Source organism: Tasmannia lanceolata, unplaced genomic scaffold (assembly GCF_043159265.1).
Source record: "Tasmannia lanceolata isolate RefF3 unplaced genomic scaffold, GAP_Taslan_0.1 ptg000008l, whole genome shotgun sequence".
NCBI lineage: Eukaryota > Viridiplantae > Streptophyta > Magnoliopsida > Canellales > Winteraceae > Tasmannia > Tasmannia lanceolata.
Window position 1 is genome coordinate 45,889,416 of NW_027518685.1, and position 21,086 is coordinate 45,910,501.

At 44.2% G+C, this 21,086-nt stretch overlaps 2 protein-coding genes across 4 annotated transcripts in view; both read right to left on the reverse strand.

Moving 5' to 3' along the window:
* Nucleotides 1-9,233: 9,233 nt before the first annotated feature.
* LOC143882994 (uncharacterized) lies at nucleotides 9,234-11,329 on the reverse strand. The gene is made up of 4 exons (XM_077386366.1): nucleotides 10,761-11,329; nucleotides 10,372-10,577; nucleotides 9,830-10,275; nucleotides 9,234-9,759 (listed from the first exon to the last, which is right to left on the reverse strand). The coding sequence occupies exons 1-4, from the start codon at nucleotides 11,327-11,329 to the stop codon at nucleotides 9,280-9,282; spliced, it is 1,701 nt and encodes a 566-aa protein (XP_077242481.1). The 3' UTR covers nucleotides 9,234-9,279.
* Nucleotides 11,330-16,969: 5,640 nt separating this feature from the next.
* The window catches only part of LOC143885334 (Glycosyl hydrolase family 47 protein), a 108,058-nt gene continuing 103,941 nt past the window's right edge, over nucleotides 16,970-21,086 (reverse strand). Inside the window, exons 15-18 of one of the 3 annotated variants that reach the window (XM_077389464.1) lie at nucleotides 18,196-18,331; nucleotides 17,964-18,034; nucleotides 17,635-17,878; nucleotides 16,970-17,405 (exon numbers count right to left, since the gene is read on the reverse strand). In XM_077389464.1, coding sequence (XP_077245579.1) covers nucleotides 17,160-17,405; nucleotides 17,635-17,878; nucleotides 17,964-18,034; nucleotides 18,196-18,331 — 697 coding nt within the window. In that variant the 3' untranslated portion in view covers nucleotides 16,970-17,159. Of the gene's footprint in view, nucleotides 17,406-17,634; nucleotides 17,879-17,963; nucleotides 18,041-18,165; nucleotides 18,332-21,086 lie in introns of all 3 variants that reach the window. The other 2 variants (XM_077389463.1, XM_077389462.1) reach the window with 2 other exon arrangements.

Sequence of the window (21,086 nt, forward strand, 5' to 3'; positions counted from 1 at the left end):
TTGAGTCAATCGAGGACCTGCTAAAGACAAATAAGAAAAGTGCTTTCATAGCTGAGGGTAGTGTATCTTCAGCCTCCAAATCGAAAGGTAGGGGAAACGAAAGGGAAAAGGCCAAGGCTCCAAGAAAAAGGCTCTAGCGGTAAAGAACAAGAAGACTTTCAAGAAAAAGTCAAGCAAGGGCAACAAAGTGTGCTTCCATTGTGGCAAACCTGGTCATTGGAAGCGGAACTGCAGGAGCTACTTAGCTAGCAAGCAGGGCGATAAGCCTTCTCAAGGTATGTTTCAAGTTTTCGTTGTTGGAACCAATATGATTGGTCCTGCATTTTCCTGGTGTGTAGATACTGGTGCGACCTCACACACCTGCAATGTTTTGCAGGGGTTCAGGATAAGCAGAAGGCTGACTGAAGGCGAGCTCATCCTACAGGTTGGAACGGATGCAACGGTTATAGTCCATGCTGTAGGAGATTTTCATTTAGCTTTTAGTAGTGGATATTTACTTTTAAAAGACTGTCTTTAAGAAATTTTATTTCTGTTTCGAAACTCATCTCTGATGGGTATTCAGTTAATTTCAATAAAAAATCTGTTTTCATTAAAAAGGAGAATTCCATTATAGTTGAAGGTACATGTTCAAATGGTTTATATCTAATTAACACCAAAGAGGTTGTGAGTAACATTGAGAGTGTTCCAAGAGTTGATGTTCCAAACCTCAAAAGGGCAAGGAACACCGTAATTCCAACTCAACTTTGGCATCTTCGATTAGGTCATATTGGCGTAGAGCGGATCACAAGGTTAGTGAAAGATGGTCCATTGGATTCTATTCAAGTGGAACCCTTTCCAACTTGTGAATTGTGTCTACAGGGCAAAATGACTAAAATTCCTTTTAAAGGCAAGAGTGGAAGAAGCGAAAGTGTGTTGGAGTTAATACATACTGATGTTTGTGGACCTCTTTCCCATCCTGCGAGAGGAGGGTTTGTCTACTTTGTGACTTTCACGGATGACCATTCAAGATATGGATATCTGTACCTAATGTGATGTAAGTCTGAGACCCTTGAAAAGTTTAAGGAGTTCAAGAATGAAATAGAAAACCAGTTAAATAACAAAATCAAGACTCTTCCCTCTGATAGGGGAGGAGAATATCTCTCGGATGAGTTTAAGGACTACTTAAAAGAACATGGAATAACATCTCAATGGACTCCACCTGCCACACCTGAGTTGAACAGTGTGTCAGAAAGAAGGAATCAAACTTTGTTAGACATGGTTCGATCTAGGGGTGTAAATCGATATTCGAAAATTCGATTACCGTCCTCATTCGAATCCCTTTAAAGCAAATATTATCCGGATCCGTTTCAAGCGGATATTGGTGGCATTTGGGTATCTAAATAGCCGAAATATGCATACCCAAATCCATTAAATATGGGTACACAAAATTAATTTAGGGCCCATTTGGATGCTGAGAAGTTTTTGATTTGGATTTCTCACATTTGCAGCCCATTTTGCGCTGTGATTTAGATCCGGGGTCAAATCCTTGAATTTCCAAATCAACGACTTACAGTGAAAAAAATCAAATTTCCAAATATGCTGTGGAAATATGTAATTGGAAATCCATAGATCTGATAGTTTCCTTCACCCTCTTTGTTTCTCAACCTCTCCCCTCTAGTAGAAGGTACCCTCTTTCCTCTCTGTCTCCCTCAACATGAGCTGGCGGATCTATTCATTTTGTATTCAAAACTCAATTCCAAATCCAAATACAAATACCCAAAAAAAAAATCCAAATTCAAAATATGAGGTATCCAAACGGATCCTTGATACGGATACCAACTCATGTTTATTTATTGGGTTGAGCTGGGTACCGGACCAATTTCTAAATTTTGACCTGGGTTGGGTTTAAGCCCACCTTGTGTCTGGGTTCATATTTTTAGACATGGGCTTTACTCGGGTATAACCGTACTCGAGTAAACTCGATTCAGATTTCTCCCCTAACCAGAACTCCGGAAAGTATTGTAACTATATCAATCCAAAAAACCTCCATGACCGTGATCACCCTAGCCCTGATTCATCCGATCTTCATTCTCACAGCCATGGAATATTGCTTGGGAGTTTCTTGGTGTCTTTGGGAGCGAAGAGGAGACACATGATTCTGCCCATGATCTTCCGGGTTCGAACATGTCACATGTGATGATTTAAACATTCCAAAAACTAATTATTCACAGCCTATAAACATTTCATTATTATTGAGATCATACCAATCCAATCAATGGCTTACAATAGTCAACCCTTGATTTTGGTTGGTTACAATCCACCCCAAATACTACCTAACCAATATGCCATAAGCTCTATGGAACGAGTAAGACTAGGCCCTTTAAACCTGTCCCATACTAGGTTGGGTCCCATCAAGTTCCATACTTAAATAGGCCTTGTTAAAGTATAAAAGATAAATAATGCCTTTCTCCAAGAGCTTAAGCTTTTGAAGAAGTTGGTAAGTTAACATGGTATCAGAGCCGAAGGTCTCGAGTTCAAACCTCCCGGATAGCAAAAATCCACATGCGATGGTTGGCCCAAAGTGGGACCACATGTGCCACGTGTTTGCCAAGTGGGCCACACGTGTGGGGGAGTGTTAAAGTATAAAAGATAAATAACGCTTTTCTCCAACAGTTTAAGCTTTTGGAGAAGTTGGTAAGTTAACAGGCCCCCATTCAAGAGCGTAACAAATACATAGTTCATTTCATCAAATAGTCATCCATTAATTATGTGTGTGTTCAGCAACACTCCTCATTCTCTGCTAAAAAACAGGGCAGAAACTAATGGATCAGAATTTCGGAAGCGACTCCGAATCGTTTGGAAGATTTTCATTATTTAATTTGAAAAAAGCAAAAAAAAAAAGAAAAAAAAAGAAATGTGCTTTGAGGATTGCATTTTCAATTTTTTGGCTTTTCTAGTTACCCGCACTTAAAAAATTGGAAGAAGCCCTTATCATTCAAAAAGAAAAAGAAAAAAGAAAAAAAGAAGCCGCCTTCTTAAATACACCCTTTGTTTAATTTTGAGTCCAATAACCAGTTTGGACTCACAAATCACTATCGGTACTCAAAATGTAAAACGAGGGCCATAGCACGTGTCTATCAGTAGAAGTCTTTACAACATTATGAAATCAAGTGAGAGCTGCAATGAGTTTTTATTGAATTTTCTTTCCTTGATCCGATGTTTGGGCTGGAACCATTCCCATGATTATGACGTGCACCTCTACCACGAAACTCATATTACACACGAGAGAAAAACTACCATTAGGCCTTGCCAATGAGCTAGCATACCTGGTATCATAATTACCAATTGATGGGGTGTAAAAATTCCAGCCTCTCAGAGGCCGCCACCTGTCCTGGAGTAGGTGAACTCCAGCCTCTCACAGGCCGCCACCTGTCCTGGAGTACGTGAACTCCAGCCCCTCACAGGCCGCCACCTGTCCTCGCACAGGTCATCTCACGTCACCACGATTTCCCCTATAAATAGGAGTTCAAAGCTCAAACCAATGGGTAATTCGAAAAACCCTCTCCACCCCAAAACTCTTAGACTCTCCCCTTCACTCCTACTCATACTGACTTGAGTGTCGAAGGGCCTGTCCGGAGTAAAACCCGGGTTGGTCTTCTGACCTCGCTTGCCTTGTGCAGGACTTAGCCCTTATAGCAGGACTCGTTCTCAGTCACTTCCCTCGCTCTCACTCCGGTCCCTTAGGACTCAGCTCCCCTAGTCATCCAGCTCCGCTCTTACGTCACTGCTGTACCTGTTACCGATTTTCGGTCTAACAGATTGGCGCCATCCGTGGGACCGCAGAACTAAAAGCCGTTCTCAAACATCTCACAAAAAATGGCAGGGCGCAAGAATGCGCGGGTACCAGCTGCACGGACTGATCAAGCCGTGCTGCCTCGCAGGACCCGAAGTGAACGAATCGCCTCGCTGGTAGTGGCAGCCTCTGCTACCGCTGAGCAGAGCCCTGCTCGCTCAGAACACCTGAATCCCCTGCCCACTCCGGAGCAAGTTCAAGCTCTTTTTCAACAAATGACGGCTCTCGTTGGGCAGTACCAACAACTACTTCAGACTCCTCCCCAACCTCCTCCAGAAGCTCCACAATCTGTCCAAGAAAGGACAAACATCCATAGGGGAGAGTCATCACGCCATGATGAGGATCGAACTCACCACTCCACCAGACAAGTCCATCACCCCACAGTGAGGCATGCCCAAGCAGAGCCTCACCGCCGTCAAAGGTCGCGGTCCCGCTCCGCTCAAAGGCGCCGAGCTCATGAAGATTGTGCACCACCAGTGAAGTCCCGGCCTCGTCGTAGGAGTTCGGAGAGCTAGCCCGGCTCCGCAGCGAGCCAATCTGTGGGAAGAATCAGGTCCTTGGAACATAGAACGGATCCGCTCCTACAGAGAATGGAGGAAATGGACCACCGGATAGAGGAGCTGGCGAAGGATCAGAGCCGGCCTGCCTCCAGGGCATTCTCAAGCAGAACGCCGTTCACTGATGATGGTGGGGCACCCAGGGGGTTTAAAATGCCCGCCGTCCCGCAGTACGACGGGACTACTGACCCCGTGGACCATTTGGAGACGTTCAGAACAATGATGCTCCTCCACGGCGCTTCCGACGGCTTCATTTGCAGAGCGTTTCCAACGACGCTCACTGGTGCGGCAAGAGACTGGTACACCAGAATGAAACCAAAGTCTGTCAGTAACTTCGACGACTTCGGGGAGGATTTGGTCCGCCACTTCATGAGCAGCCGCAGGCCAAGGAAAACAACAACATCCTTGATGGCCTTGCGGCAGGAGGATAATGAACCTCTGAAAGCCTTCGTCCGCTTCAACAGGGAGGCACTTCAGGTGCCCAATCTAGATCCCTCAGCAGCTATGAATGCGCTCCTCGCGGGTGCCAGATCTAATGATTTCCGTCGGGCTGTAGCTCGACAAAACCCGCACTCACTGGCAGACCTCATGGCCGGGGCAGAGGAGTATATAACGGTGGAAGAAACACTGGCAGCCCTTAATTCAAATCGGATGATAACCTCTGAAGAGAAAAATCCCCCCAAGCAGCGCAGGGAGGATAAACCTCCCAGAAGAGAGAAGTCTCCACCTCCGCAAAGAAGAGAAGGGAACTTCACACCTCTCAACACCTCCAGAAAACATATATTGGCTGCGATCAGCGAAGAAGAATTCGTGAAGTGGCCTGCTAGAATGATCTCCAAAGGAAACAGGAGAGATCCATCGAAATACTGTCGGTTCCATAAGGACCACGGTCACGACACGGATGAGTGTTGGCAGCTCAAAGAGGAAATTGAGCAGCTGATCGGCCGGGGTTATTTGAAAAAGTATATCCGAACTGATGGCCGCAAGCAAGAGCGCAGGGAAAAGAGCCCCCGAGGCCGCAGCCCTCGAAGATCGCAGCCGCCCCCTGCTCGGAACAAAACTCCTCAGCCGCCCAGTACGCAGCCAGAGGCGCCTCGATCTCAGCCTAGGGGTGTCATTGGTACAATCATGGGTGGACCTGCCGCTGGAGGCACGTCCTCCGCTGCCCGCAAAGCGTATGCACGACGGATCAATGCCGTGCACACGACCAGCAAGAAGACACGAACAGAGAATGAGATCTCCTTCTTAGATGCAGATTTGGACAACCTCATACTGCCTCACGACGATGCACTGGTTGTAACCATGCTCGTCGCCAAGTGGGAAGTAAAGAAAATTCTCATTGACAACGGGAGTTCGGCGGATATCTTGTACTATCACGCCTTTCAGAAGATGATGATAGGAGACGACCGCCTGAAGCCGGCAAGCTCAGACCTGTTTGGCTTCTCCGGAGAGGTGGTGAAAGTAGAGGGGCAGATTGAGCTCCCAGTTCTTGTCGGAGAGCCACCCTGCCAAGCATTCGCCATGGTCAACTTCCTGGTAGTAAGGGCCACTTCTGTCTATAATGCTATCCTTGGACGGCCTGGCCAGAACCTGATCCGTGCAGTGGCTTCGGCCTACCACCAAAAGATGAAGTTCATAACGCCCAGTGGCGTGGGGGAAGTTCGAGGAGATCAACCTCAATCCAGGGAGTGCTATGCGATGGCACTGAAGGGCAAAAATGCAGTGGAATCACTACCAATCGAACTATTCGATGTAAGGGACGAACTCAGCAGGACTCAACCCACTGAAGACCTCATCTCCATTCCGCTGTGCCTAGAAGACAAAGAGAAAGTTGCTCTGATCGGCTCCTCTCTCAGTAGCAGCATTCAGCACCAGCTCACTGAGTTTCTCCAAGACAATGCAGATGTCTTTGCATGGGTTCCCGCTGATATGCCCGGCATTGATCCAGAGATCAGTACGCACAGGCTTGGTGTTGATTCAACGTGTAGACCGGTTAAGCAGAAGAAGAGACATTTCGCTTTTGAAAGGCGACAGGCGATAAAAGAAGTACCTGTCCTCCCCACCACTACTAACAAAGCCGGAGCCGGGCGAGGAGCTATTTCTGTATCTCTCCATTAGCTCAACGGCTCTGGCAGCTGTCCTCGTCCGCGAAGAGCATCGACAGCAAAAGCCTATCTATTATGTTAGCAAGGTTCTTCATGACGTAGAAATAAGGTACCAGCGGGTCGAGAAATTGGCTTACGCGCTGGTAATGGCGGCCAGGAAGCTAAGGCCTTACTTTCAAGCCCACACCATAAAAGTCTTGACTGATCAGCCACTCCGGCAAGTACTCCATCGACCAGATATCTCCGGGCGACTTGTGAAATGGGCCGTGGAGCTAAGCGAGTTCGATATTCAGTACGCTCCTAGGCCAGCCATCAAGGCTCAAGTACTCGCAGACTTCGTGGCTGAGTGCACCATCCCCCAGCAGTTCATCGATTCTGAAGCTGTGCAGCTCCCAGTTGCGGAGGAAGCAGCTCCTGCAGAATGTATAGCAGAGGGAACTGAAACAGAAACCATCCATCCATCAGCCGAGCAGGGCTCCGCGACCAGCGCACTAATTTGGGAAGTACATGTCGATGGGTCTTCAAACAAAAGTGGTTGTGGAGCTGGCCTCATCCTCACCGGACCTGATGACTTCACTGTGGATTATGCCTTAAGGTTTGGATTCTGCGCATCCAACAACGAGGCAGAATATGAGGCTCTCCTAGCAGGGATGAGCCTTGCAATCCAAACCGGCGCCCAGGACTTAAAAGCATACTGTGACTCTCAGCTGGTTGCAAACCAGATTTAGGGGGTCTACGAAGCTCGAGACGAGCGTATGATCAAGTACGTCTCCAAGGTCCGCCAACTCGCCAGCAAGTTCGAAAGTTTCGAGGTTATCAGGGTACCCAGAACAGAAAATGCCAAGGCAGATGTACTGTCAAAACTGGCTGCCTCCGGATATACCACCCTTGGGAGCATACGCATGGAGTTCCTACCCAGATCCAGCATCGAAAGTAAAGCCGCGGAAACAATGCAGGTAGAAAATGCGCCGTGCTGGATGGACGAGATCATCAGTTATCTGCGCAACGGCAAACTCCCCGAAGATAAAAAGGAAGCCCGCAAGGTGACACAAAGAGCCGCCCGATTCTCCCTCAGCAGTGACATCTTGTACAAGAGATCCTATACTCTCCCATATCTGAAGTGCCTTAGGCCGGGCAATGCAGCATATACACTCTAGGAGACGCATGAAGGAATTTGCGGAGAACATCTGGGGGGCAAAGCCCTTGCAATAAAAGTGCTGCTCAGAGGACTGTATTGGCCTACCATAAGGCAGGATGCACTGAGTTTGGTTAAAAGGTGTGAGAGGTGTCAGAAATTCTCTCCCACCATCCACCAGCCCGCCGTAGCAATGGCTCCAATTATCAGTCCACTCCCCTTCGCAGTATGGGGGATGGACATCTTAGGCCCTTTCCCACCGGCCTTTGGAAAGCGCATGTTCGTGGTAGTGGCGATCGACTATTTCACTAAGTGGGTGGAGGCAGAACCTCTAGCCCAAATCACAGAGCAAAATGTGCAGAACTTCTTCTGGAAATCAGTAGTCTGCCGATTTGGGATTCCCCGTGCCTTGATAACGGACAACGGCAAACAGTTCGACTGCCGTAACTTCCGGAAGTTCTGCTCTGACCTAAAGATCGAACAGAGGTTCACTTCAGTAGCTCACCCCCAGACCAATGGGCAAACGGAAGTTACTAATAGAATCATGCTTCAGGGGATAAAGAAAAGACTGGACGACAAAGCGGGCCGCTGGGCAGACGAGCTTTATCACGTTCTATGGGCATACCGCAGCACTCCTCGCACGCCAACTGGTGAATCGCCATTCAACCTCTCCTTTGGAACAGAGGTTGTGATCCCGGTCGATATAGGCACTCCGTCTCCTAGAATCACCAGCTTCAACGAGCAGCTTAACAGTGACGGGCTCCGCGCCAATCTCGACCTATTAGAGGAGATCCGGGAAGAATCTCGAATCCGAGTCGCCGCCTACAAACAGAAAGTATCCAACTATCATGACTCCAAGATACGCCCCAGGGAATTTCGGACAGGAGATTTAGTCCTGAGGAGGGCAGCAGTATCTCAACCAACTAAAGTTGGGAAACTCTCCCCGACTTGGGAGGGGCCATATCGAGTAAAAGAAATCATCCGCCCCGGGAGCTACAAGCTAGAGACGCTGGAGGAGCACTTGTTACTCCACGCATGGAACTCCAAAAACCTTAGAAGATATTATCAGTAGACACACCGCCCGGCTTAACAGGTGATTTTGTAAATTATGTTTATAATAATATCAATAAATAATTCTTTTTGCAGATTCAAATTTTCCTCTTAGAACTGGAAACCCAGTTCACAAAACTTGGGTACTCACTGGAAACCCAGTTCACAAAACTTGGGTACTCACTGGAAACCCAGTTCACAAAACTTGGGTACTCTCTGGAAACCCAGTTCACAAAACTTGGGTACTCACTGGAAACCCAGTTCACAAAACTTGGGTACTCACTGGAAACCCAGTTCACAAAACTTGGGTACTCTCTGGAAACCCAGTTAATAAAACTCGGATGCTATCAAACATCTACAACCCCAGGTTATTAAAACTAGGGGGCAAGCCGGGCAAGTCATTCAACTAAAGCTTATCATAGACAGGAGAAATAGATATGGACAAATAGAATTTCATTCATCAAAATGTAGGGCCTCGAGGACCATTACAGGGTTAGCCTTGAAGGCCGTCAAAAAAAAAAGAAGGGGAAGAAGAAGAAAAACAACAAAACAAATAAGAGATCCTAAGGTCTCAAAGACCACTACGGAAAGAAAGAAATACTAAGAGGCATCGGGGATGGTGGCGGTGTCAACGGCGGCATCAGCAGCAGTATTGGCGGGGGCCTCTGGCTCCTCGTCAACAATTGTCGGCCTGGAAGGTAGAGACAGATTGGCCATCACTAAGTTCGGATTGCACGCCTGGAGTTCTTGGAGGCAGTCATAATACCCAAGACTATAAGCCTCACTCGACAGGCTGAATAGTTCGGCTTCTTTCGCCTCGAGGGCTCCCTTTACTGCCGTTTCCTGCCTCTCTTTGGCTCTCCTTCTCTGGGCATCCATGGCTTCAGCAGCCTTATCCAGCTTCTGCCTTTCGGAGGCCAGATCCTCCGCCAGTAGCTTCTTCTCGGCCTCTACCCGTCCGATGCTCGTCTGAAGCTCCTTGACCTCAGTGGCCAGCTTTCCGTTCACCTCTTCAGATTTGGTGATGGCATCGAAGAACTTCTTGCTCTTCTCCTTAAGATCGTTGTAGTACACACCAATCTGCAGGCAGAGACAAGCATCAGTATAGGAAGAAACCAAAAGACGGACAGAGAGTGAACAAATTTACCACCTGATAGAGTGAAGAGAACACCGCCTCTTCGCCAGTAGCCAGCGGCTCGTGGATAACTTGTTGCTTATCCTTTACAAGGAGACACTTGCTCACGATCTCAGCCGCGACTCGACTCTCGCCCAGTCCAGTGTCATCCTTCTGAACGGCCCAATTGGGCCGGAAAACATTGTCACTCGACCTCACAGGAGGACGGGCTCCAACCCTAGTTCCAGTGGATGTGCCACCAGATTTAGAAGAACCACCTCCCTGAGCGAAGGGGCCCACTAGCTTCACTGTGGTTTTTGCCTTCTGAGCCGGGCGTGGCGCAGTGTCTCGTGAGGGGGCCGGGCTCGCCAGCTCAGACGCCTTCCTCTTTTGGCGCTCTTGAAGTGCCTGTTGAGCCCCTTCCTGCGCCCTGGGCTGGGCTCCTTGCCTTATCTTCTCGACCGTTGATTGTTTCTTCATTTCTGCAAGTAAGGAAGGAGTCAGAAGCACATAAACAAAAAGCAGCAGATTTTGAGACAAGTCTAGCTACATACGTGCCGGAGTCGCGGTACTTATACCAAGTCCGACCAGAATATCTTCACTTGAAAAATCCGAACAGTGAATGAGGCCTGTTCGTTCAACCTCCTTTCGCATCAAGGTGAATGTTCTCGCATCTTCACCCTCAAGAAGCGGTTTGCGACTCAGTCCGGTGGTATTCGGAGTGTCCCACACTAAAGGGACCGGCCAGGCCTCAGTGGCTTCCTTATCCTCGACGTAGAAGAACCTATTCTTCCACGTATGTATTGACGAGGGGATGCCAGTAATTATTTTCAAATCAGGGCGCTGGCTAATATAAATTCAGCCCCCCTCCTTGTGTCTCTTCAGATGTGCACAAGCACGGAATAGCGGCAAGGTCACGCTCCTCTCTAGCCGGCCGTGGACAAGGTACAAAAACCCAGTCAGTAACCTCCATGAGTTCGGAGCAACCTGGGCTGGGGCCAGTCCGTAGTATCGGAGCACCGCTGTAAAGAACGGGTGCAAAGGAAATCGAAGTCCTGCTCTCAACGACTCCTCATAGATACAGAGGTCCTGACTCTCATTACAGGCCCTATCTCCTTCTATAGCCGCCCTCAGCTCGAATCTGAGGGGCACACAATATTTATCTCTAATGTCCCCCAGCATGGACTCGGTGAGGTGATTTTCCTCGACTAGAGCCCGCATGTTGTACTTAGGGTTGGCCTCCATCCGTGCTCTAGCGATGACCTCTACAGCCCGGCCAGGGAGAAACGTTGTCGATGCTTCAGCAAAGTCACTACCCCCACTCCCCCCTACTCGGTGGAGACTATCAGTCGGGAGTGGGGTGGCGTTCAGGTCTAATATCACTTCGTCCCTGTCCCCGCCATCATCGCTGTCTATAATATCTACTCTACTGGCCGGACTAGCCATTACAGGCTTCTGAAGCGGTCTAAGTTCTGAGCTACTACTGGAACTGGAAGACTCAGAACCAGACTCGACACTCGAACTACTATCAGACATGTAGTAAAAAAAAGGCTGAGAAAAATACCAGGGAGGGTAGAGAGCTCCTAAAGATCCACGCGCAAACTCCAAACACGAACTGCGAAGACCGAACTCGCAGAGGAGAAAAAGGAGAAAAGAGGGAGCGAAGATAAAAAGTAAAAAGTGAAGAATGAGAGGTAAAAAACCTCCTTTTATAACTTTTCGAAGGCGGTGGGGCATTAAATGTGATGCACGCATCTCGAGGGCGCTCAAAGGACGCCACGTGTCCCTTATTTATGACGGACACCTTCTCCCAAAAAAAAAAAAAAAAAACTGATTTAGCACGCGCGTACGAATACGCGTACCTCCGCCACCAAAGCACTCCGGACTGAATCTCTTCACTCCGGACTGAATCTCCACCCTCCGGACTGGATATAACGCGTTTCTACAAAACGACAAAAATCAGTCCGGCCCAAGCCGGACTGGACGCAAGACGACAAAAACCAGTCCGGCTTGGGCCGGACTGGATATAACGCGTTTCTACAAAATGACAAAAATCAGTCCGGCCCAAGCCGGACTGGACGCAAGACGACAAAAACCAGTCCGGCCCAAGCTGGACTGGATATAATGTGTTTCTACAAAACGGCAAAAATCAGTCCGGCCCAAGCCGGATTGGACGCAAGACGACAAAAACCAGTCCAGCTTGGGCCGGACTGGATATAACGCGTTTCTACAAAACGACAAAAATCAGTCCGGCCCAAGCCGGACTGGACGCAAGACGACAAAAACCAGTCCGGCCCAAGCTGGACTGGATATAACGCGTTTCTACAAAACGGCAAAAATCAGTCCGGCCCAAGCCGGACTGGACGCAAGACGACAAAAACCAGTCCAGCCCAAGCTGGACTGAATATAACGCGTTTCTACAAAACGACAAAAATCAGTCCGGCCTAGACCGGACTGGCGAACTCCGGACTCATCTCCAGCCGGACAGGCTCAACTCCGGACTGTTGACTTCCGGACTCATCTCCAGCCGGACTCCGGACTGGATTTCCGGACTCATTTCCAGCCGGACTCCGGACTGGATTTCTGGACTCATTTCCAGCCGGACTCCTGACTGGATTCCCGGACTCGCTTCCAGCCGGACTCCGGACTGGATTCCCAGACTCACTTCCAGCCGGACTCCGGACTGGATTCCCGGACTCGCTTCCAGCCGGACTCCGGACTGGATTCCCAGACTGGCTTCCAGCCGGACTCCGGACTCATTTCCAGCCGGACTCCGGACTGGATTTCCGGACTCATTTCCAGCCGGACTCCGGACTGGACCTCCCGACTGAACCCTTCGATTCACTTCCATACGGTGCCCGCCCGTCCAGATAATCCATCAACCGCACTTTCTCAAGTCACTCAAGGACTTGGAAAACTGGGGGCCAACTGATGGGGTGTAAAAATTCCAGCCTCTCACAGGCCGCCACCTGTCCTGGAGTAGGTGAACTCCAGCCTCTCACAGGCCGCCACCTGTCCTCGCACAGGTCATCTCACGTCACCACGATTTCCCCTATAAATAGGGGTTCAAAGCTCAAACCAATGGGTAATTCGAAAAACCCTCTCCACCCCAAAACTCTCAGACTCTCCCCTTCACTCCTGCTCATAGTGACTTGAGTGTCGAAGGGCCTGTCCGGAGTAAAACCCGGGTTGGTCTTCTGACCTCGCTTGCCTTGTGCAGGACTCAGCCCTCATAGCAGGACTCGTTCTCAGTCACTTCCCTCGCTCTCACTCCGGTCCCTCAGGACTCAGCTCCCCTAGTCATCCAGCTCCGCTCTTACGTCACTACTGTACCTGTTACCGATTTTCGGTCTAACACCAATCTCGTTTTGTTTTGGGTGATGATAAATTCACACCCCGTGTAGGATAATTAGCACCCCAAGAGAAATACTACCATTAGGCCTTGCCAATGAGCTAGCATACCTGGTATCATAATTACCAATCTCGTTTTTTTTTGGGTGATGATAAATCCGCACCCCGTATCCTACATCGGGTGCGAATTTATCATCTCTCATACGAGCAGCAAAATTGGTACACAAACCAAAGAAGCAGCGTCATCAGCAGTATCGATCCATTTCATCCATAATACAGGTTCATATATATATATATATATATATATATATATATATATATATATATATATATATATATGTGTGTGTGTGTGTGTGTGTGTGTGGAAACATTTTCTGAGCGATACCTCAGATAAGTTGTTTGAGCAAGAGCTCAAAAAATCATGTGGGCCCACATTGTTTGGATGATCCAAAGCATTCATTTGGTAGGCCCTTACATAGATAGGGTGTGCCCAAAAAATCAGCTCCATAGGATCATCCTAACCCTTCAATTTTTGGAGGTTAAAAATGGACAGATTTGTGGAGGTTTATACCCATCCACTTTAACCTCCACAAATCGAAGGGTTAGGATAATCTTGTGGACCAGATTTTTTGTGCACACTCTATCTTTGGACTATCCAAATGAATGATTTGGATCATCCAAACAATGTGGGCCCATATGTTTTTTTGAACTCTTGCTCAAATAACTTATATGAGGTATCGTGCAAAAAACATTTCCCCTATACACACACACACACACTAGTAAGAAACCCCGTGCGATGCGCGGGCCGACAAAGAATGACCACATCATAGGTTGATCCAAACCATCCATGTGATGGAACACAACTTCAATAGGTTGTGCCCGTAAAATCATTTCCATAGGCTGATCCTAGCCCTCCAATCTATAGAGGTTTCCATAATTAAAAAAGCATAAAGGACGGAGGTAGAATTGAAATTATGTGGCTTTAATGGGTGCCTTTGTTAAAAAGCATAAAGGAGAGTGTAAGATTGAAAATATGTGGGTTGAATGGGTGCCTTTAATAAAAAAAAGTAAAAAAAAGTGATGTGTAATTCTCATAGAATTTTGGGAGAAATTCAAATAATTCTCTCATTTTCTCTTCTGCTATATAGTATACTAGTAAAACACCCTGTGCGATGCACGGGCCGACAAAGAACTGTACGGGACCACATCATAGGTTGATCCAAATCGTCCATGTGATGGAACACAACATCAATAGGTTGTGCCCATAAAATCATTTCCATAGGCTGATCCTAGCCCTCCAATCTATAGAGGTTTCTATAATTAAAAAAGCATAAAGGAGGGGGTAGGATTGAAATTATGTGGCTTTAATGGGTGCCTTTGTTAAAAAGCATAAAGGAGGGGGTAGGATTGAAAAAATGTGGGTTGAATGGGTGCCTTTGTTAAAAAAAAAGTAAAAAAAGTGACATGTAATTCTCATAGAATTTTGGGAGAAATTCAAATAATTCTCTCATTTTCTCTTCTGCTATATAATATATTAGTAAAAAATCCTGTGCGATGCACGGGCCGATGAAGAACTGAACGGGTGACATCATAGGTTGATCGAAACCGTCCATGTGATTGAGTACAACAGAAATAGGCTGTGCCTGTAAAATCATTTCCATAGGCTGATCCTAGCCCTTCAATCTATAGAGGTTTCCATAATATGTTGTTCCTCTTAACATGCCGGAAATTCGTCAATATTTTGAAAGCAGTCCTGAATCCGTAGTATTATGTAATATGTTCACAAAAATCCGTAGTATTATGTAACAGATACACCCAATCCGTAATTTTGCGAAGCAAAAACGTCAATTTTTTTTAATTACAAGAGCATAAAGGGAGGGGGGTAGGATTGAAATTATGTGGCTTTAATGGGGGCCTTCGTTAAAAAGCATAAAGGAGGGGGTAGGATTGAAAATATGTGAGTTGAATGGGTGCCTTTGTTAAAAAAAAGCCAAAAAAAGTGATGTGCAATTCTAGGAAAAATTCAAAAAATTCTCTCCTTTTCCCATTTGTTATATAGTATACTGGTAAAAAACTCCGTGCGATGCACGGGCCGACAAAGAACTGTACGGACCACAGCATAGGTTGATCCAAATCGTCCATGTGATGGAACACAACATCAATAGGCTGTGCCCCAAAAATCTTTTCTATAGGCTGATCCTAGCCCTCCAATCTATAGAGGTTTCCATAATATGCTGCTCCTCTTAAATCTAATGGTTAAGATCACCCTATAGATTTTTTATTTTTTAATTTTAATTTTTTAAAAGCATAGACGGGGGTAGTATCAAAATTATGTGGCTTTAATGGGTGCCTTTGCTAAAAAGCATAAAGGAGAGGGGTAGGAATGTAATTATGTGGCCCTCATTGGTGCCTTTGTGAAAAAGCATAAAAGAGGGGGTAGTATTGCAAATATATAGGTTGAATGGGTGCCTTTGTCTAAAAAAGTCAAAAAAATGTGAGTGGAGGGCTGCCACATGGGCAGTGAACAGTAAACCCCACTCCCTCTTTATTATATTAGAAGAAATTAGAAATCTATCTATCTATATATATACTAAGCAGTAAACTTTCCAAAATGTCATTCGCTCTTTCCAAGGAAAGCGATTTTGGAAAAGTTTTTCTGCCCCTACTCATTATGACTCTATCTTTTCAGCATTTAATGGTCACGTGAGTGCTTTTTGGGAACGGTAAAAATCATGCATTTTGTATTTTTAGGGAAAAAGCAATCTTCGAATTCACGTAATTGTCATATTTTGTTGCATTTGCTTTGTAGGTTTTTTCCGTAGTTGTCATATAAATGTACCTTTTTTTTATACTTTTTTTGGGTAGTTTTGATACTATGTAGCCTTTTTCCTGTAATTTCTCTCCAAAACTTAGGACTTTGTAGCCCACCTTTTGCACATCATGTTTTGATACTTTGCCTCTCACCACATTAATTTTATAACCATTTCTAGCACGGGAGGAGCCCACAATTTTACCTCTAATGTTATGATAAGTGAGCCCATGGCCCACCTTTTGCATATCATTTATGATAGTTTAGGTCTCACAATTTTAATTTTATAATCATTCCTAGCATTTTATAATCATTCCTAGCAAGGTAGGGGCCTACAATCTTACCTCTAATGTTATTAATAGGTGAGCCCACCATTTGCACCCGAACCTACGCACTAGGGTCGGACCCACCACTTTACACCTCCGTTTGATAGGGTGGGGTCTCCTATTTTACACCCATATATAGCATGGGGCCATCATACTAGTATATATATATATATATTAAATTTAAAAAACATACGCTCCAAAGGTTAATTTTTTTTATTTTGAACATTTTATAGACATTTGAAAGGTAGTTTGTGTCGTTTGGCCTCCCAAAAAATTAAAATAAAATAAACGCTATAAAAATCAATCAACTTCTTTTCCTTCACATCTTATTTGAGAGACGAGATGTAAAATGTCAAATCTTTGATCAAATTACTATTCATTTTTATTTAGAAGATCTGTATTTAGCAGTTAGTAGATTTTGCATGAATACATTTTTAGTTTCGTTTATGTATTGCAATAAAATTGACGTTTTAAAATGTATGTTTTGTTAAATTAAGTTGATATAAATATTTTTTATATTTTCTAAATAGTTTCCAGTCATTTTTTTTTAACTTTTAACAATTAAAAATTTCTTTAGTTGTAACATCTTTTACGAAATACAACTACGAAATACCAGTATGCTCCATCCTACTAACCAGAACGAATACGGCATGTAACCATATTCATAGCCATGCCCGATATTGACACCACTTGATAAAAAATCTTAACAGCCCTTATTAGCCTTTACTTTTACGGTGAAATTGAACACCAGGATCTAGCATAAGCAATATCAGGACGGTTCCAGTGTTGAATAATTAAAAAATATAAAATCATCCCAACTGCTGGAACTCCTTCTGGATTATGTTACACATCTTGCAGCTTTGTATCAAAAGGTTAACTCTTATCTCTCTGATGGTTGATTGTTTGAGCTACTTTCTTGACTCAATTGATGATGTTTGTTATCATCGTATGATATCAAATTTTTGCTATCTGAGTTCGAGATTACAACTACTGAATGACTTCTAACTTCACTGACCTCTGGTTGATTTATAGACTCCCCTTCATATGTGTCCTCCTTTGATGGCATTGCATTGGTTAGATATGAGATCCCATACTTCTGCCCATGAGTCAGTCCAGGACAAAGTCCCTGTTGAAAAGTAACAAAACCAACAACAAAGAGAAAGGCATTCAAGTCAAGCTTCTAATTTTAACAATATTTCCACACGATATATAAAAAAAGGGAAATGATATATTATCCCCTTTACCGGGCCACCCCTTGTAGTGTAAAAAGTGAAGTCCTAAATACACTAGAGGGGGGTGCTCCGGAGAAGAAAAGGGGGGCGAATATATCACTCCCCAAAAAGAATTGTACAGACCTTAATGAACCCAGACACAGAGAGAGACTCTTGTGATTTGGGACGCGATGAAAATCTGGTGGAACCCAAATCTCTATGGAATCTGGTATCATTTTCTTCTTGACGGTCGACTGAGATGTAGAAAGTTTGAGATTTCTGCCTCTCATCAACTTTGCAAAACGCCCCAAAATAGGAACAGTGTTCATGGACTAGAGATATTTGTGGAGATGCAGGCAGTAAGTGACCTTCTGTACTGAAGATATACCTGCAAAAGAATTATTACCAATAAGAAGCACTCATTGTCTGGTCCTGAAATAAGCAGTCCAGGTCAGAGGAAGAGTGCCACTTACTTATAAGGCCCATTTTCTACAAGGTTGTTTGGACCAGCAGCCAAATCAAACAGAAGCCACAGATATTTAACCTGAAACTAATTAGAGTTAAGCGAACCCAAATGTGTAACGTCCATATCATATGCATAAAATTCAGTCTCCAACCACACGAGGAAACTTTAGGAATGCGACCAAAGATTGCATTCCTATGATTGACCCTTACAGGGTTTTTTTTTAAAAGATTGACCCTCACTGTTTCGGCAAGGAAAAAGCTTTCCATGTGGTCTTCTTGTTTGTAAGATTCCACATCTGAGATATGGCAATATCCACAGGGGCATCGAGCACCATATTGCAGGCTAGCAACCATATCACGGCCAGCATCAAGATACCTACAAAGAACATCTTTAAATGAAACCTGAAGTTGCAAAAAGACTAGTATTTTCTCAAAAAACTGGATGAATGTGAATGGAGATGTACCCAATGTATACTAAAAGGCTAACAGCAACAAATCAATCAGCAGACTGAGTTGGTCCCCTAAGATGGTGGCTTTCACAAGTTCATAATGAAGTAATTATGTTAGCGAGTGATTTTTTTGGAAAATCCTTATGTGAATAAATAATTGCCAAATTGGATAGTATGTAGTCCGGATTGCATTGCACCACCTTCGAAATTTAAATGGATGACCAATCGACTTGATTGAAATTTGTGACTGTTACACCTTTAAAAAAATTGTGACTGTCTGGCTGTGCAGCCATGCTAGGAGATTATTCTAAGAAATACCCATCTTGCCTTTTGGCCATCTTCCCTACAAGGTTTGAAATTTCGGTTTTGGACGGCACAGAAACGGAAACATTTCGGTTTCGGTGGAAATTTCAGTGGAAATCTTGTAAATTACGGAAACGTATGAAACCATATGCAAATGATGAAAATCTAAGATGAAACTTTGGGAAATGCTATAATGAGCACAAATGCATACTTGAAAATCATCACATAAGCAAGAAAGCCATCTATAATGGCTTAATCACATCGAATCAGATCACCATCAATTAGTGGCGTTGGATTCAGGTATTCTTCTTGTTGTTTTGTGGCTTGTTTCCCACGGCAGTTGGGAAACGGTTTTTGTAACTGTGTTAGATGCTTGAAAACAAGAGGAGGGTTCTAATAATAAATAAAGGGAGTGTGGGTGATGTAGGACAATACCTTATCAAGGGAAAATCCTACACTCCTAATGGAATAAAGGCTTTAGGAACTATCTAGGGCTGAATTAACACGTGATTATTCTACGGGCAGCAGCAATAATGAGAATTGAATTGCAGTTAATAATTAGAAAACTAACAATTAACAAGAATTAACTTTATGTAAACCAATCAAAAGATAAAGATTCGTAGAGTTAATAGCAAAATTAGTCCTAAACTATGTTTTATGCATGCAACCAAATAAAAGAACTAAAAGCTAGTGCAAATACCGATGAATTAGATGTTAACAAGCATGAAAATAGTAATAATCATTGAAGAACAATTATCAACAGCAGTAAGGGTTCAAAGCAGTCCAGATTTAGGCTAAAAGGGTATTTCAGTAATTTTACAGACCTGGAATTGTGAGGTTTTACTGCTGTCCAGATTATAGTTATGATCTAAAAAGGTAAAAGGAAGTAAATCTAGGGTTTAGGGAGGGATTTTGATCGTAGGTTTAGGCTAGGGATCTCAAAAACTAGTTTTAGGGCTTGAAAAGGATGAAAATCTCAACTAGGCTCAAAATGGGTTTAGGGTAAGGGATCTTGAGTGTTTTAGCTGAGGTTTAATCACAAAATCAATCCCTCAAAATCTCAGATTGAGATCTTAAAGAACAAACAACATATATGGATTTTGGTTTTTTTCAACTTTAGGGTCCAAAACACAAAGAAAATGAAAAGATTGATGTACTAACCTGATTGTGAAGATTTGATAGAGAAAGAGAGTAGAGAAGAAGATGAGAGAAGATGAGAAGGATAGTTCCAAACTACTAAGAAGAAGAGAGAAGAAGAAAACCCAAATTTCTGGCTTTAAGAAAAATATCAATTCTATTCAATATTCAAAAGTCCCTTACATTGCTTTCATAAGATGTATTATAAGAAAAGAAACCCTAGAAGATAACTTAAAACCTAACCAACTAATCTCAACCATTCATATGACCAAAGTAATCTAAATAAAGTTAAAAACTTAAATAAAATAGTAATCCCATAATAAACCTATACCACTTCCTAAAACACTCATAACTTGCTCAAATTACATCCAAATCATGTTATCTTGGGCTCATTAGATAGGTAATTGAAAAACCTTTCTAATAATACCAAAAACATGCTAACCGGATGAGATTTGATGCCTAAAAAGTAGGCTACAAATAAAATGACGAAAATAGAAAATAAATAATAAAAAAAGACACCCATGTCTGTGGCCCATGCTAGAGTCTCCACAATCAGTCTCGTCCACGTTTGCGCTTGTAAACCTTGAATCTAGGCTCATTGTTGATGCCCCCATCACATAGTGTTGTGAGGAAGGATTGAAAATGTAGTTCGTGTAATTTCATGAACTTTCAATGGAGGAAGTTCTGTAGGAGATGCTTCCAAAAAGAGAGATATTGGCACATTGGAGCCCTATACACAAGAACAAAAAGGTTGAGATCCAGGAGAGAAGGAACATGGAATAATGAGGTAAGAAAAGATATGCATAGAAAGGAAAATATCATGACTTTTGCTCCAATCAGACAAGATGAAAATAATACCTCTATATCAATTGACATTTTTACGAATAAAATGGCCAACCCAGGGAGGTGCACAGTGATGCTTCTCCAGATTAACGAGGAGAATATTAGTCAATGACAAAAGGGAAGAAACTAGGAGACAATATCTAAGACGACATTTGATTGGGAGATTAAGTGAAGGAATACATAAAGAAAGGGTGATGCCCATATGAAGAAACCATGGACACTTGGAGGTTAAGGAATATGGCAATAACCTGTTCCTATTGGTGTTCTCATCGGAAATGGATGTCTCTATGCTGCTCAAAAGGAAAGAGGAAGGTAGCTTTGATCTCTTTTGGGGTTTCAATATATGGGATCTAGGATTCCCGACAAACATTAAGGATAAATGGCTCATGTTTTTTTTTT